The 16,724-nt window shown below is 43.7% G+C and overlaps 2 protein-coding genes across 2 annotated transcripts; both read left to right on the top strand.

The window, feature by feature from the left end:
• Nucleotides 1-1,735: 1,735 nt before the first annotated feature.
• mylz3 (myosin, light polypeptide 3, skeletal muscle) lies at nucleotides 1,736-4,742 on the top strand. Its single transcript, XM_080519506.1, has 6 exons — nucleotides 1,736-1,828; nucleotides 2,148-2,175; nucleotides 3,421-3,564; nucleotides 3,670-3,840; nucleotides 3,940-4,017; nucleotides 4,160-4,742. Exons 1-6 carry the CDS (start codon nucleotides 1,826-1,828, stop codon nucleotides 4,186-4,188), a joined length of 453 nt encoding a protein of 150 aa, XP_080375632.1. The 5' UTR covers nucleotides 1,736-1,825; the 3' UTR covers nucleotides 4,189-4,742.
• A 1,291-nt stretch (nucleotides 4,743-6,033) lies between these two features.
• acadl (acyl-CoA dehydrogenase long chain) lies at nucleotides 6,034-15,350 on the top strand. The gene is made up of 11 exons (XM_080519489.1): nucleotides 6,034-6,178; nucleotides 6,849-7,007; nucleotides 8,389-8,526; nucleotides 8,619-8,783; nucleotides 8,896-8,962; nucleotides 10,258-10,422; nucleotides 10,500-10,601; nucleotides 11,861-11,974; nucleotides 12,049-12,176; nucleotides 13,718-13,804; nucleotides 13,906-15,350. Exons 1-11 carry the CDS (start codon nucleotides 6,090-6,092, stop codon nucleotides 13,997-13,999), a joined length of 1,308 nt encoding a protein of 435 aa, XP_080375615.1. The 5' UTR covers nucleotides 6,034-6,089; the 3' UTR covers nucleotides 14,000-15,350.
• The last annotated feature ends 1,374 nt before the right edge of the window (nucleotides 15,351-16,724 follow it).

Raw genomic sequence — 16,724 nt, 5'->3', positions numbered from 1 at the left:
CGATTTCTGGTTTTTCGAGGAACAATTAAAGTCCCAATTTTAAATGATCAAGATTAAGGAGTTTATTGGGATTGCATTAACAGACGGCTAATTTTATTATTCTAATCTGACAAAAAATATATATATTTCTATGAACATCGAGGGATAAGTTTTACCTTTTTATGTTTAAAGGTGAATATTTAAAATTTTAGAGGGTTGAAAAGGGATTTTTTTTTGTTTTTGTCTTGGATATCTTTTGAAAACATGCGAAAAGTGTATTCCCAAGTATTCCAGTGAATAATCCAAAAATGCAAAATCTAGAATTATGAGTTTTACCCATTTATGAGGGTTTTTCTTTCCGCAATTAATCCTATATTTGCAATTGTGTGACTTGAAAGAATCCTAAAATGTGATTTTAAGCTTCTTTTTAAAAAAAAATATATATATATATAAATATATCTACTCCAATCAAACAAGAAATTGTGCCGGTGAATAATCCAAAAATATTGTTGAATATTCGCCGCACTCACCAAATTTAAAGAGAAAAAATAAAGGAAGTTCGGAGTTACGTGATGCACCTGAATGCATCACTCACGTATCGCCTGCATGAAGCTGTTTAACCCTTAAAAATCTGTCAAATAGCATCGTTTTTAAGCTGCAGGGGTCAAGAAAAACCTGTGAAACCGTGTGTGTGTGTGTGCGCGAGATGTCCGGAGAAGCTAACGAGGCGAAAATGATGAGTCTAAAATTCTTCAGTCGTTCTTATCTCAAGGACACCGTGACCCCTGCAGGTGTTTCACGTACACGGTACGGACGTCTCCATGACTCCCTGGTTCAGCGCAGTGAAGTCTAATACTCGCCGTTCCTTCCAGAACCAAACAAATCTCCATGTAGTTGTAGGAATTTATGAGTTTTTAATGCCAAATCTCTGATTTCAGAACTTGAAACCGTCCCTTAATCTTTTTCGACATGGATATTCTCCTATAAAACGAGAAAATTCCAGTGAATAACGTAAAGATAATTAGCAAAATATAATTTCCATGGAACTCCACTTTTTTTTAGCTTAATTTTGGGGCTTGAAAAGATCAGGAAATGATTTTTTTTCCCTCTTTTTTATTCCCACTGTAAAACGGGACATTTCCAAGTATTCCAGTCGAAGTTTGCACGTTCTCTCTCGGCCGCTGCACTTTGGGTTTTCCTCCGAGAGCGTGTCGGGTTGCCGATTGCGTTGCGAGCGCGAGTAGATGAACGCCATTCTCGAACGTTTGGCGGCGGCGGACAGCGATGTAAATACAAGGCGATGACCGAGTGGATTCACAGCCTCTTTTCAATGCCGTTATTTAACCATAAGAGGCGGGGCGGGGCCTCCTGGCTTTAAAAATACCACCTTGTAAAACGAACTGCGATCTCCGGAGGCTTTCCGAAGTGGAACCGGAGGCCGCAGTGTCTTTTTTTTTTTTTTTTTTTATCTTTTCTTTAAAATTTCCTCCATTTTCACTCAAAAGTTCAAAGATGGATCTGGAAATTTTGTACTTTTTTTTTGGGTTGAAATACTTAAAAAATGAATGTGAGGGAGTCTTGACACACTTCTCCGGCTTCCTCCAAAAATAGCCCCCCCCCCCACCCCTCCCCGTCCCCCCCCGGCGAGGCTCCCGGCTCTGCCCTAAGAAAGTTAAAGATGGTCCAACCGGTCATTGGAGCCGCCGGCCTCATTAGCATGCGCGACGTCACGGGCCTGGAATAAATAAGAGGGGGGTCCGGACCGGGGCTCAGGACCACTCTGTCTTGGGACTTCAGGTTCTCCTGTCGCTTTTCTTTCCGCTCCGCCGGCTCCTTCTCTGCAAAAATGGTGTGTACCCGCTTCTCCGGACGTTGCTCTCTGGATACAAGCTCATTTTGCGGGGACGTCTTTGGCGTCGCTTAGGGATTAAAGACATGGCAAATTTTCTTTTCTTTTCTTTTTTTTTTTTTTTAACCCAAATCTTTACATATCCGGGACCGTTTTCCCTTTTAAATACACTCATATCAAAAAAAAAAAAAAATGTCAATATTAATCCATAAAATTGTCTTGATTTATGCTGTTTCAACCCTATAAAACAACCCTTCAATTTTTTTTTTCTTATTTTTATTTTTTTTTCCCCCCCCGTTTGTGTATTTCTATGTGACAGACCGAGTTCACACCGGACCAGCTTGAGGGTAAGTGAAGAAAAAAAAGAAAATTGGAAAAGTTGTAAGGGGGGAAAAAAAATCACCATATGTTGGGGGGGTGGGGGGGAGGGGTTTGAGGAAAAAAACGTTCCCAAAAGGTCGCCGCCAGTTGTCGCCGAGGATTCCACGTGTGTCTATTCTCGGCCGAGCCGTCTTGCGGTTGATCGCGGGGAGGGGGGGGGGGGGGTCAAGGTTTACAGCGCGGTGTTCACACGTGGAATCCGAATCCTCTCGCCAAAGCCTTTTTTTGCACCCGGCAACTGGACCGCTTGCCGCCGCCGCGTGTCGGATGTCCCGCGCCGTTCCGGAGGGGCGAGGCTTTGGGTGTCGCGGGGATGTAAAACCGCTCGTCTTCGACAATCAAATCACGGTTTAGTCCATATTTTTGCACCAAAAAAAAAAATCGAAGGATTATTGCCAAAAATTGCAACAATCTCCAAATGAAGCCAATTTTACTGATAATTCGCCAATAAAACCGTTGCATTATGGGGTTTTTTGGGGGGTAGTTTTTTGCACCCCGATAGTCCGATAGCATGAAGCTAGCTTTCATGGCACCATATCACCGAGATCCTGATCTTATGGAATTCCATAAATTTGCTTGGTGGTTTTGGAGGTGGTATTCACTTGCCCCACCCCCCCCCCCCCCCCCCCCCCCTAAGGGGGCTCGTGTTTGACACCCCTAGTGTAGCGTGAGCACTTTCGCCTCCAGCGCACGGCGGAAAATGGTTTGGGTTTCACCGCCGTCAGCATTCCTACTGTAAACCAGCCATGTCTCTATATGGCCCGGGCCGCCTCTGCTGGGGCGTATCGGTGTCGCCCTGGAAGCCAGTAAAGACAGGAATGAAGAAGAAGAAGAAGGGGGGTGGGGTAGGGTGTTAGGGGGGGGGGGGGGGGGGGGGGTACAGCTGCTGCCATTCAGAAGCGGCCATTAATCTTCTAAGAAAGGTCGCTCTGAAGAGGCTTCCGGTTGGGATTCTTGGGAATGGCAGTAACCTTTGTCAAGGTACATTGGCCCGTTCTGCCCGGATACAGCCGAGGCCGAGAACAATCGCAGACATACCGAAGGATCGAACGAATCTAGAAAACCCCTGTTCTGGGGAAAACCCCTAGAGAGGACCGATCGAGAAGGCGTCCAAAAGGGATGTCGGATTTATCCGAAGGGTCCCAATTGATCTCCCTTAACGTCTCTTGTCGTTTGATGTTGGAATGGTTTCCTGTTTCTCTTCCGTCCAGACTTCAAGGAGGCCTTTGGTCTCTTCGACAGAATTGGTGACAGCCAGGTGGCCTACAACCAGGTGGCCGACATCATGCGCGCCCTGGGCCAGAACCCCACCAACAAGGACGTCACCAAGATCCTCGGCAACCCCAGCGCCGACGGTGAGAGCTCCGATCGGGTCTTTTTTTAATTTATTGTTGGGTTGTATTGTTTTTTCCCTGACTCCGATCGGGGTGACGTCGAACTGCGTTGTGATTGAAACGCAGACATGGCCAACAAGAGGCTCAACTTCGAGGGTTTCTTGCCCATGCTGAAGGAAGTGGACGCCCTCCAGAAGGGTACCGTCGACGACTACGTTGAGGGTCTTCGCGTCTTCGACAAGGAGGGTAACGGCACAGTCATGGGCGCTGAGCTGCGCATCGTGTTGTCCACCCTGGGTGAGTCGTCGTTTACACCCCCCCCCCCCCCCCCCTTCCCACCTTCTTCATCTAAATATACTTTGGCCTGACATTGAGCGTGACGGATGTGTCCCACAGGAGAGAAGATGAACGAGCAGGAGATCGACGCCCTCATGGCCGGACAGGAGGACGAGAACGGCAGTGTGCACTATGAGGGTACGACCACCCCCCCCCCCCCCCTCCCCCTCCCCCTCCCCGATTCCATTCTCCGTACGTTCTTGTCTCTCGGCCTCGTGGGAGCAAAGATTAATGTTTTCGACTTTTCTCCTCTCCCCCTCCCCCTCCCCCCCTCACGCAGCTTTCGTCAAGCACATCATGTCCGTGTAAAGAGGCCGGCCGGCGGCGGGCGAGCTGAAGAAACAGCCCGACAGTGCTCAGGACATCAGCGACACTGTTTCAAAGACCAACCAAGGAAAGACAAGGACTATGTACAAGGGATGTTGAAGCAAACCCATCTTTTTGTTTTTGTTTGTTTTCCTTTCCATTTCGAAAACCCTCCTCTTCCCGGGACCTCGCCATCGTCTCTCCGTTGTAGACCCCCAATCCCCCCCCGACCCCCCCCCCCCCCCCCCCCCCCCCCCCCCACCTCTATTCCCACCACCCCTAACCTGACACCGGGGCGTGTCTCCACCCTACCGCATGGGGTGAGGAAACGGGGGAGAAGGGGTGACCGCTCATCAAGTGAGGGTAGGCCCCTCCCTTCCCACCGCCACCTCATCCAGTCACGCGACCACTGGCACCAGCAAACGAAACACAAGAGAAACGCCAAAGGCGCTGGAGAGCGGGCCGTGGACAAGACCGCCAGACGTCTCCCACCACCACCCTGGAAAGTTTTATTTATTTTCTGTTCTGTTCATGTCAGAATAAACTTTTCCAACGTACATCCCAGCTGGCTTGATCTTTTGATCTTTCATTGCCCATGTAGACACAGCGTGACGTCCCAGCCGAACATTTACCTCCCTCCATTAGATTATGTCGTATAAACTCATTAAAATCTAGAAATCAGTAGGGTTTATCCTATAAAATCAAACTATATCTTTAAATATTTCACTATATCAGATTTGGTCGAATATGTAAAAAAAAAAAAAAAAGAAAAAAGTAAGCAATTAAATGAGTTTTTAAGTTCATTAAACATCTTTCCAGTGATTGTATGATTTGTTGTGCCTCATAACTTTTAACACAAGGCATTCGATTTTCTCTACTTTTTAAAAAATATTTGTAAACCACCGTATAAATTAGTCAAAAGAAGTAACTTATATGGCAATGACGACATGGGATGACAGATATAGATACGGACAGAGATGATTTATGCACAGAAAGAAAGCTAAATATAGTCTGGTGTCACAGCAGTGTCATATATAGGGGACGTGTGTTCAATGGGAAAATGCAAGGAGTTAAAAATGCTTTAATAGAGCATCATGTAACATTTATGCTCATTGTAGATCACTTTGAACCACACCAGAGATTTTTAATTTAGTGTTAATTTAATGAATTCCACTTCTTAAATCAGACACATAAACTGTATTTATGGTATTTATTTCCAGACTGCATGAAACAAATGTCATGTCAAGTCTCAGTTAAATCACTACTTTCTTGTGAATTTATAATTATTCGGTCTAATTGCGTTTATTTGGTATTTTCTGATATACTGTAACTCATGATAAAAGCTTGTGGTGTATACATTATTGTTGCAGTAACCACATTGGACGTGCAGGTGGCAGCACAAGCCTGTTTGACCTCTGCTGCTGCTTCGTAGAAGAAGAGCGTCATAGCAAAGATTAAAGTAAGACGTGCTACTCTGCTGGTAATTTTTCGAATAAATGCAACGTGTGTAAACATTCAGTTGAGGAAGTGAAAAGCTCTCGTAGCTTTTATATATTTAGAAACACGGTAGGGGGGGCAACGTGATGCATCTGCACGGAGGGAGCGGGGAGGTGTTTCGGATAAAGTGGTTTTCGTGTTAACTGGTGACTTGCCGACGTGTCCGTTGTAAAAAAAAAAAAAAAATGTATTACAGAAATCCGTTCAAGCACATTTACGGTCAAGTTTCGAAGCATCGTGACAGTTAGAAGTATTTAAAAAAAAAATACGTGCTGTTATTTGTTGGACGGAGGCCAGCGGAAGTCACCGGGTAACACGGGAACCACATAAAGCGTATCACCACACCGAACTTTGCCCTGGAGGGAAGAGGAGACGCCACACGCTGTTTGTCGCTTTAATTTACAGAAATGTTTGCGAGAAAGTCGATTAAATCTTGCCTTTTTGGACTGCGACATGTCCCTGGACGAGGACCGGTGCTCTCCGTCGTCCCTGCAAGGTAAACACCCAGCCGCGAACTCACAAAGCTGTAAAGAGTAGATGTTTAGATGTAAACACGAAACGTAAAGCAAGTTCTTGTGTCAATGTAGGTCTTGTATGGCAGGTTGATTTTACATAATTGTGTTGAGTTAACTTACTTTCCTCGCGTGAAGTGACTTTATGTTGGAGAGACGTTGCTTAAAAAAAAAAAATAATGATAATAATAATAATAATGTTCAAATTAATATCCGAGTCTTCAAATGTATTTTTCCCACTTTAAAGTGGGAAACGTTTCTACTTCCCAATGACTTGGGGGGGGGGGGGGGAAATTCAGCTTGACTACTCGAACTGAATTTTACTTTTCACTCAGATATGTTCCTAATCTCTCCATCTCAATATTTTGTAGCTGGTATATTAATACTATATATTAATCTGTGCTGGTTTGGCAACCTTGACCCTAGATCTAATTTAAAAAAAAAAGAAAGAAATACACTAAGCAGTGAGATAGTGGAAGTTTGCATAGAAGAGCGTGTACCTTCGCCAACGCCACATATGTCAGCAATAGATTACAATGTTATTTGATCACACTTCGCCATCGTTTGACCGCTTGTCAGGGTGATGACGTCACGACAAACCTGATATATTGATGTGTGTGTGTGGACTAATATCCGACCGACCCGTTGTCCCAGACAGCAGCGCCGTCCCGCCGCCTCCGACCGACCCGAGACGTCCAGCGCCAAGACCCTGATGGACATCGGCACCCGGCGGATCTTCACCGAGGACCACGACCTGTTCCGCCGCAGCGTCCGCCGCTTCTTTCAGGAGGAGGTGGTCCCGAACCACGCCGAGTAGGTGGAGGAGTGTTATTATCTTTTCTTTCTTCCCCCCCCCCCTATTTTCTCTCTTTTTTTATTTCTTTTTTCTTCCTTTTTTTGTTTTTCATTTTTTTCTAGTCATTTTCTTCCTTTATCTTTTTGAAAATGTAATTTTTTTTCCCTTATTCCCATTTTTATTTTTTTCTTTCTTTGTGACATTTGTTTTTTTGCTATTTTTTGTTTAATCTTTCATTTTTTTCTTTTCTTTTTTCCTCCTTTCCCCCCTTTTTTACAATTTGATTTCCTTTTTTTGTTTTTCAGGTTTTGGAATCTTTGTACAAAAAAAAAAGAATTTTCACTTTTTTTTTTCTAATTTCTTTTCTTTTCTCTTAATTTTTCCACTTTTTTCTCCATCATTCTTTTTTGTACTCATTTTCACTTTTTACATTTTGTCTCTTTTTGCTAATTTCTTTTCCTTTTTTTTGTTTTTTCCTTTTTTCTTGTCATTTTCTTCTTTTATCTTCTTTTTGAATTTTTTTTTCCCTTATTCCCATTTTTTGTCTTTTCTTTCTTTGTGACATTTGTGTTTTTTTTTTGCTATTTTGTTTAATCTTTCATTTTTTGCATTTGATTTCTTTTTTTTGTGGTTTTTGGGGATTTTGAATCTTTGTAAAAAAGAATTTTCACTTTTTTGCTAATTTCTTTTCTTTTCTCCTTTTAATTTTTTCATTCTTTTTTTTTGCTCATTTTCACTTTTTACATTTTGTATCTTTTTGCTATTTTCTTTTCCTTTTTTTAAAAAAGTTTTTGTTTTTTTACTCTTTTTCTTTTCATGCTTCATAGCATTTTCTTTTTCTTCCTTTTTTGTTTTTAATTTTTTCTTGTCATTTTCTTCTTTTTTCTTCTTTTTGAATTTTTTTTATTTTTTTCCCTTATTCCCATTTTTACAATTTGATAAATTTTTTTTGTTTTTCGGGTTTTTGAATCTTTGTAAAAAAGAATTTTCAGTTTTTTGTGCTCATTTTCTCTTTTTACATTTTGTCTCTTTTTGCTATTTGCTTTTCTTTTTCTAAAAAAGTTTTTGGTTGTTTTTTTACTCTTGTCTTTTTCCTTTCCCGCTTCATAGTATTTTCTTTTTTTTCCTTTTTTTGTTTTTTCCTTGTCATTTTCTTCTTTGTAAAAAAGAATTTTCACTTTTTTTCGAATTTGTTTTCTTTTCTCCTTTAAATTTTTTCATTCTTTTTTTGTGCTCATTTTTACATTTGGTCTCTTTTTGCTATTTGCTTTTCTTTTTTTTTTTAAAGTTTTTATTGTTTTTTTACTCGTCTTTTTCTTTTCCCGCTTCATAGTATTTTCTTTTTTTCCCTTTGTTATCCCCCCCCCACCCACCACCCTCACACATCCCTCCATCCAGGTGGGAGAAGGCGGGGCAGGTGAGCCGGGAATTGTGGGAGAAGGCCGGCGAGCAAGGCCTCCTGGGCGTGATGACGCCGGCGGAGCACGGCGGCATCGGAGGGGACCTCTTCTCCGCCGCCGTCGTGTGGGAGGAGCAGTGAGTCGTCTCTCCTCTTGACGCCACGCGCCGCGGCGGCGGCGCCCTCCCCTCCGGGTGGTTGCGTGACGTTTGGCTCCGCCCCCCTCCAGGATGTACAGCAACTGCTCGGGGCCGGGCTTCAGCCTGCACTCCGAGGTGGTCCTGCCGTACCTCCTGCACTACGGCAGCGAGGAGCAGATCCGCCGCTTCGTCCCCGACATGACGGCCGGGAAGTGCATCGCCGCCATCGCCATGACGGAGCCGGGAGCGGGCAGGTCGGGGAGCGGGACGCCGTGAGGGGCGCCGGTGTGATCCTGAAAGCGTTTTCACCATCGGAGGTTGTTTGTTTTTTTTCTTCTGTTGTTGTTTTTGTTTGTTTGTTTCCAGCGACCTGCAGGGCGTGAGGACGAACGCCAAGAGGGACGGCGACGACTGGATCCTCAACGGAAACAAGGTGCCGAGTTTAAATCAAACGTCGGACACGTGTGAGCGTTTTATGTCGATTCACACAAGCGGCGCAGCGGTCTGCTGCTGGCCCCGCCCCTTTGTGCAAGTTCTCGACAATACAGATGAATTTATTCAAGTATATAGGAAAAGTTGCATTTTCTATGGAAAAGTTGCGCTTACCTGCGTTTCCACGGCGACAAAGTCAGAGCCTTATTTGACAAGTTGCATTTTCTCCTGTTTCTATGGAGTCAGAGCGTTTTTCCAAAAGTTGCAAAAAGTTCCACATTTTACCCCATTTCTACAGAATTGGAGCATTTTCAAAAAGTTGCTTTCCCCTGTTTCCATGGAGACGGAGCACTGTTAAAATGTTCTGATTTCCATGGAGACAGAGTCTGAGCCTTTTTCCAAAAAGTTGCATTTTCTCCACAGTCTTGAGTGTTTTCGAAAAGTTGCGGTTTCCATGGAGACAGCTTTTTCAAAATATTTAGTTTTCCCTGTTTCCACGGAGACAGTCATGTTTCTTTTTTGAAAAGTTCCGTTTCCCCTCGTTTACGTAGCAATGGAGATGGAATGGAGTGCTTTGTAAAACTTGAGCTTTCCTCCGTTTCCACGGAGATGGAGCACTTTCAAAAAGTTGCTTCCCCTGTTTCCATGGAGACAGAGTCTGAGCCTTTTTTCAAAAAGTTGCATTTTCTCCACAGAGTCTTGAGTGTTTTTGAAAAGTTTCCATGGAGACAGCCTTTTGAAAATATTTAGTTTTCCCTGTTTCCACGGAGATGGAGCATTTTCAAACAGTTGCTTCCCCTGTTTCCATGGAGACAGAGTCTGAGCCTTTTTTCAAAAAGTTGCATTTTCTCCACAGAGTCTCGAGTGTTTTTGAAAAGTTGCGGTATCCATGGAGACAGCTTTTTCAAAATATGTAGTTTTCCCTGTTTCCACGGAGATGGAGCATTTTCAAAAAGTTGGTTCCCCTGTTTCCACGGAGACAGTCATGGCTCTTTTTGAAAAGTTGCGTTTCCCCTCATTTACACAACGATGGAGACGGAAGGGAGCGCTTTGTAAATCCTGGGCTTTCCTCTGTTTCCACTAGAGATGGAGCATTTTCAAAAAGTTGCGTTCCCCCCCCGTTGCTACAGAGACTTGTTTCCCCGGTGACTGATTATTATCATAATAATCATAATAATCCAACATTTCAATTGCCCCGTTTCCATGGGGACGATGCATTTTCCCGTTCCCGTGGAAAGACGGTGTTGTCAAAAAGTTTTCACTTCAAAACTTTGAGCGTTCCACCTACTCCTCCAGGTGTTCATCACCAACGGGTGGATGTCGGACCTGGTGGTGGTGGTGGCGGTGACGGACCGCCAGGCGAAGACGGCGGCCCGCGGCATCAGCCTGTTCCTGGTGGAGGCCGGCGCCCAGGGCTTCCACAAGGGCCGCAAGCTGGAGAAGATCGGCCTGAAGGCTCAGGTAAGCCGCCGCCGCCACCGAGTGGCGCCGCGCAGGACTGCGGCCGCGCGGCGTCACCCTGTTGTTTCTGTGTCCAGGACACGGCGGAGCTCTTCTTCGAGGACGTCCGTCTCCCGTCCAGCTCGCTGCTCGGGGACGTCAACAAAGGCTTCTTCTACCTGATGAACGAGCTGCCCCAGGTGGGGGCCGCCCTCTTTACTCCTCTTTGCCTTTCCTCTTGTCTTTCATCTTTTTTTGTCCTTTTTTCCCCCTTTTTTTCTTTCTCTCCTGTTTCATTCTTTCTCTCTTTTTCCCATTTTTTTCTTTTTCACTTTGTTCCTATTTTCCTTTTAATCTTTTTCTTTCTTTCTTTCCTTTCTCCTGTTTTTGTTCATTTGTTTTTCCTAACTTTTTTCCTTTTTTTCTATTTCTCTCTTTTTTCTTTCCTGCTTCATTCTTTCTCTCTTTTTCACTTTGTTCCTATTTTCCTTTTATATTTTTTGTTTCTTTCCTTTTTCTTTTTCCTGTTTTTCTTAATTTATTTGTCCTAACTTTTTCTATTTTCCTATTTTTTCATTCTCTTCTCTGTTTCTTTCTCTCTTTTTTCTTTTCTGCTTCATTCTTTCTCTCTTTTTTCTTTTCTTGCTTCATTCTTTCTCTCTTTTTTCCCATTTGTTTTCTTTTTCACTTTGTTCCTATTTTCCTTTTATATGTTTTTCTTTCTTTCTTTCCTTTTTCTTTTTTCCTGTTTTTGTTCATTTATTTATCTGAACTTTTTCCCTTTTTCTATTTCTCTCTTTTTTCCTTTCCTGCTTCATTCTTTCTCTCTTTTTTCGTTTTCCCCATTTTTTTCTTTTTCACTTTGTTCCTATTTTCCTTTTATATTTCTTTCTTTCTTTCCTTCTTCTTATTCCTGTTTTTGTTCATTTATTTGTCCGAACTTTTTTTCCTTTTTTCTATTTTACTCATTTTTCTTTCTCTTTTTTTCCTATTTTTCTTTATTTTTTTCTTTCTTCCTTTCCTTCTCTTTCCTGTTGTTGTTTTTTCTTTCTCTAACTTATAGATTTTTTTATGTCTTCTTTTTTCTTTCTTTCCTTCCTTCCTTCTCTTTTTCTAATTTCCTTTTTTTCTTTTTCTTTTCTGTTCTTCCATCTTGTTTTTGCATTTTTTTTTCTTTTCTTTCCTTTTCTATTTTCTCCTTTTTTAAATTTTGTTTTCTTTTTTTTCCATTTCTGGCCTTTTTTTCCTCACCTTTCCGTTTCTCTTTTGAAATATTCAAAATATACATTTTTAACCATCATTCTCAAATGAAAAATCAACCATTTACACATTTGAAACTTTTCTCAACGTCACTAAAGCTCAACTGCTACAAATTACATTAAAAAAAAAAAGCAAAATATGTTTTTAAGAAAAGTTATTGAGCTTCTCCGGTGTTTAAAAGTTTTCTTTCCCGCTGCAGGAGCGCCTCCTGATCGCCGACATGGCCATCGCCAGCTGCGAGTTCATGTTCGAGGAGACGAGGAACTACGTGACGCAGCGCAAGGCTTTTGGAAAGACCATCTCTCACCTGCAGGTCTGGATCCGAAGCCCAGACTTCTGCACCTCCATGTGGGGAACTAACTCCGTTCCCCCCTCCCCCCCCCGTAGACGATCCAGCACAAGCTAGCCGAGCTGAAGACGGAGATCTGCGTGGGCCGAGCCTTTGTCGACAACTGCCTCCAGCTCCATTCCGAGAAACGCCTGGACTCCGCCACCGCCTCCATGGCCAAGTTCTGGTACGACGTCACGTCTCCACTCTCCGCGGGGGGCGCCGTCGTCTGTTAACCTTCTACTTTCCGCGGAGATGAGGGAAAAGGGCAACTTTATGAAAATGCTTTGTCACTATGGAAACGGAAGATTTTAATCTTTTAAAATGCTCCGTCTCGGTGGAAACTGCGAGAAAAATGAACAGCTTGAAAACACTGTATCTGGGCAAATGGTGTATATTTAACTTTTTGAAAAATGTTCTCACCCCGTCTCCATGGAAACGGTGAATATTTAACTTTTTGAAAAATGTTCTGACCCCGTCCCCATAGAAATGGTGAAAAATTTACTTTTTGAAAAATGTTCTGACCTCGTCCCCATGGAAACGGTGAATATTAAACTTTTTGAAAAATGTTCTGACCCCGTCCCCATGGAAACGGTGAAAAATTTACTAGTTAAAAATGTTCCGACTTGCTCTCTTTACTAAAGTTCTGATTTCCCCATGGAAACTGTGAAAATTTAACTTTTTGAAAAACTCCATCTCAGTGGAAATGGGATCTTTGACTTTTGGAAAACAGTGGAAAGTAGTGGAAAACGCAACTTTTCAAAAACTCAGTGGAAACGGTGGAAAATGCACCTTTTTTTCCAAAACTTACCTTTTCCATGGGAAACGGAAGACATGACTTTTTGAAAGCGCCAGAGAAACAAGAATTTACTTTTTGAAAACGCTCCGTCTCCATGGAAACGGGCACCAGCGACTCTCCGTGAGCGCTCCGTCCGTCTCCATGGCAACGACGGAAAGCACAACCTTTCATGGGGGTTAACCGTGGAAACGGGACGACGTTTCCGAAACGAAAAGTGTAAAAACGACACGTTTCCACTTGTGACATCATCCTTCTGGTCTCTCTGTCTCTGTCGCTATATCTCTGTCTCTGTCTCTGTCTCTCTCTATGTCTCTGTCTGTCTGTCTCTCTCTCTATGTCTCTGTCTCTCTCTCTGTCTATGTCTGTCTCTCTCTCTATGTCTCTGTCTCTCTATGTTTGTCGATGTCTCTGTCTCTCTCTCTCTGTCTATGTCTCTGTCTCTCTATGTCTCTGTCTCTCTCTCTCTGTCTCTCTCTGTCTATGTCTATGTCTCTGTCTCTCTCTCTCTCTCTATGTCTCTGTCCCTGTCTCTCTCTCTATCTATGTCTCTCTCTCGCTCTGTCTCTCTCTCTCTCTCTCTATGTCTCTCTCTATGTCTCTGTGTCTCTCTCTCTATGTCTATGTCTCTCTCTCTCTCTCTGTGTCTCTGTCTCTCTCTCTCTATGTCTCTGTCTCTCTCTCTCTATCTCTCTGTCTCTGTCTCTGTCTCTCTCTATGTCTATGTCTCTGTCTCTCTCTATGTCTATGTCTCTCTCTGTCTCTGTCTCTCTCTATGTCTATGTCTCTCTCTGTCTCTCTCTCGCTCTCTTGCTCTCTCTCTCTATGTCTGTCTCTCTCGCTCTCTCTCTATGTCTATGTCTCTCTCTCTCTCTCTATGTCTCTCTCTGTCTCTGTCTCTCTCTCTCTATGTCTATGTCTCTCCCCCCCAGGGCGTCGGACCTCCAGAACAAGGTGGCCACGCAGTGCCTGCAGATGCACGGCGGCTGGGGATACATGTGGGAGTTCCCCATCGCCAAGTGAGTGTCAGGGAGCGGCCGCTAAGAGACGGACGACTGCCCCCCCCCCCCCCCCCCCGTGTCCTTGCGTCTCCGTCTCACCGCCTCTCCTCTCCCTCCAGGGCGTTCGTGGACTCGAGGATCCAGCCCATCTACGGAGGAACCAACGAGATCATGAAGGAGCTGATCGCACGCAGCATCGTCACGCCGAGCTGAGACGCACACACACACACACACACACACACACACACACACACAAACAAAAGACGTCTCGTCTCACCCGGCACTTTAGTAAAGAGAGAGAATATTTTGAATGAATGCCCAGGGCCTTTCGATCATAGCTCTTTTTAACTAAAACTAAACAATGAATCCGCTTTTGAAGCTAGTTGGCAACAACGTAGCTAGCATCGCCGATATCGCGGGCCTTTTTGCTTGGTGTCTTGGTGGCCATTTTTATTTTTTTGGCTTCATGTTCCACTCACTCGGTTTAAGCATTTTTTTACTTCATGGAAAAAAAGAAATTGGGGAGTGAAAATTACCTACCGTATTTTCCGCCCTATAAGGCGCACCTAAATACCTCAGATTATCTCAAAAGCTGCCAGTGCGCCTTATCACCCGGTGCGCCTTATATATGGAAGAATTGCGCTACTTGAGACTGCTATTTGCCAGCTGAACACCCAGAAGCTTTTATTTTGACAACTCTAACTTCGCAACCGGAGCTTCAGAGCGGACCACACTCCACACAACACCTTCATCACTCATGGTTGCACACCAACATTCTAACAAACCAAAATAAACTAGATGAAATAATTACTCCCTAAACTGGGGAACAAAAACACAGCATAAACACAATCAACACACACACAAGCCCAACAAAAACCCACAATAACCTCCAACAACACAAAATTTGTCGCTGCAAGGCATGATGGGACATCCTGAGCTCCTCAGTGCAGCCGATAGAAACTCCCATAATTCATTGCAGCTGTTTGTGGTGTTTTAAATGCAATTATTGGGGGTTATATTTGGTTTGTGGTGTCGGTAATAATTGTGTTATGTTGTGTTTTTGTTGCTTACTTCACGTAGTTTAGTTTATTATCATTATTATTACTGGTAGTTGTAAGTTGTCAACCAGCAATGAAGAAGGTTTTGTGTGTAGTGTCGTCCTGGCATAGGCTGCAGGTAGGACTATCAAAATAAGGCATATGCACCTCTCTGTGTGTTAGAATCAGTGGAAAATGTAACCTAGTGGCTTTGAGCTGTCAAGGTTGCCTCTATTACATGCGCCTTATAGGGCGGTGTGCCTTATATATGAACAAAGTTGTAAATTATGTCAATTAATGTAGGTGCGCCTTATAGTCCGGTGCGCCTTATAGGGCAGAAAATACGGTAATTTTTTTTGATTTGTTGCAAAAAACCAAAACAAAAAAAACCAACCCATATTTTCAATCAGTTGTGCGATTTCATCTCGTAACTGTTGCTTCTGGTGGTTTGCTTTAATTGTGACGAACGAGAGAATTGTGACTGAAATGTACTGTGAAATGACAATAAACTGACTGCTTCCAATACATCGATAAATCGTCTGTCGTCTGCATAAAACTTGACCTGCTTCTGTTTTTTGTGGGTTTGTTTTTTTGTTAATGGTAAATTTCCAAACCCGTTATTCTTTTTTGCTCTGGAAGTTACTGCCGATGTTTGATGATAAAGCCAATAACTGGAACAGTTCTGACATCATGAGACCAAGACGACGCCTAACGATGGATCAACGGTACCTCGCCATCGTGACACTTCAAACGGGACGTTCTCAGACGGAAGTGGCCACTGAGCTTAGAGTGTCACAGAGTGTCGTCAGCAGGTTTGCAACGGAGATACCGGGAGACTCGGAAAGGTGTAGAAGTGGACGTCCTTTGGCCACATCCCATGCTGACGACCGCTACATCGTGAACGGTGCCCTGGGAAACCGGACGATGAAGGCCACTCGACTCCAGGCTTAAGGGAGGTGAGAGGCACCCAAGTGTCACGTCGGACCGTTCGAAACCGTTTACATCAGCGTGGTCTGCGTTGCTAGACGACCCGCAAGGGTACCTGACCACACCGCCAGGCACAGGCGTCAGGAGGTGTGTCCAGTCGGTACAGAACTGCCCTACACTTTGTGAACGGTACAGCGACAAGCCCATAGTACCTGAATAACCTCATTAATCCAGTGATTATGGATTAATGATTGTGGAGGCTGGTGGACCTCAAATGGAACGGACTTTCTCCAGACCTGAATCCCATTGAAAACCTGTGGGATCAGCTGAGTCGCCGTGTCGAGGCTCGAAACTCTGCACCCCAGACCCTCAATGACCTGAGGGCTGCCCTTCAAGAAGAGTGGGATGCCTCGGCAGACAATAAGTCGACTTGTGAACAGCACGAGACGTCGTCGGCAAGCTCAACTGATGCTCAAGGGCACATGACCAGTTATTGAGACGTTGAAATGTTTTGTTGTGGCGTACCCCACCATTGTTAACTTTTGTTTCAATAAATTGTTTGAGATGAGGAAATCACCTGCTACTTAAATGTCCTACTTCCATGATATATCACTGCAGCGTGAACTTTTTACATTTTCCATAAATTTCACCTGAAAGCCAAATATCCTTAACTTTTTGCGAGCAGTGTGTGTGTGTGTGTGTATGTGTGTATACAGCATGCATAGTTTAATTTCCGCCAGCAGATGGCAGCAGAAGAAAGGGACTGAATCCCCAAATGTATGATTCCAACACTTCCAAGGGACTGTTGCATCTAATTGCAAGTTATATTTTCTAATTATTTGCCTTGTTTTGTGCCATAGTCATCCCTCCTCGTTGCGTATATTGCGCAGATGCTGTGGAATATATATATATATATATATATATTTTTTTTTTTTAAATTGGGGGGCCTTTATCTTCGCTCTTTGTTGCATCAA

The sequence above is a fragment of the Blennius ocellaris genome (assembly GCF_963422515.1).
Source record: "Blennius ocellaris genome assembly, chromosome: 24".
Lineage (NCBI taxonomy): Eukaryota > Metazoa > Chordata > Actinopteri > Blenniiformes > Blenniidae > Blennius > Blennius ocellaris.
This window is presented reverse-complemented; position numbering and strand designations above follow the sequence as displayed.

Coding starts and splice junctions, on each gene's coding strand:
- acadl (XM_080519489.1), top strand. CDS start 6,090: ATGTTTGCGAGAAAGTCGATTAAATCTTGCCTTTTTGGACTGCGACAT. Junction 8,784..8,895: donor ACGGAGCCGGGAGCGGGCAG/GTCGGGGAGCGG, acceptor GTTTGTTTCCAG/CGACCTGCAGGGCGTGAGGA. Junction 8,963..10,257: donor GGATCCTCAACGGAAACAAG/GTGCCGAGTTTA, acceptor CTACTCCTCCAG/GTGTTCATCACCAACGGGTG.
- mylz3 (XM_080519506.1), top strand. Junction 2,176..3,420: donor CACACCGGACCAGCTTGAGG/GTAAGTGAAGAA, acceptor TCTTCCGTCCAG/ACTTCAAGGAGGCCTTTGGT. Junction 3,565..3,669: donor CGGCAACCCCAGCGCCGACG/GTGAGAGCTCCG, acceptor ATTGAAACGCAG/ACATGGCCAACAAGAGGCTC.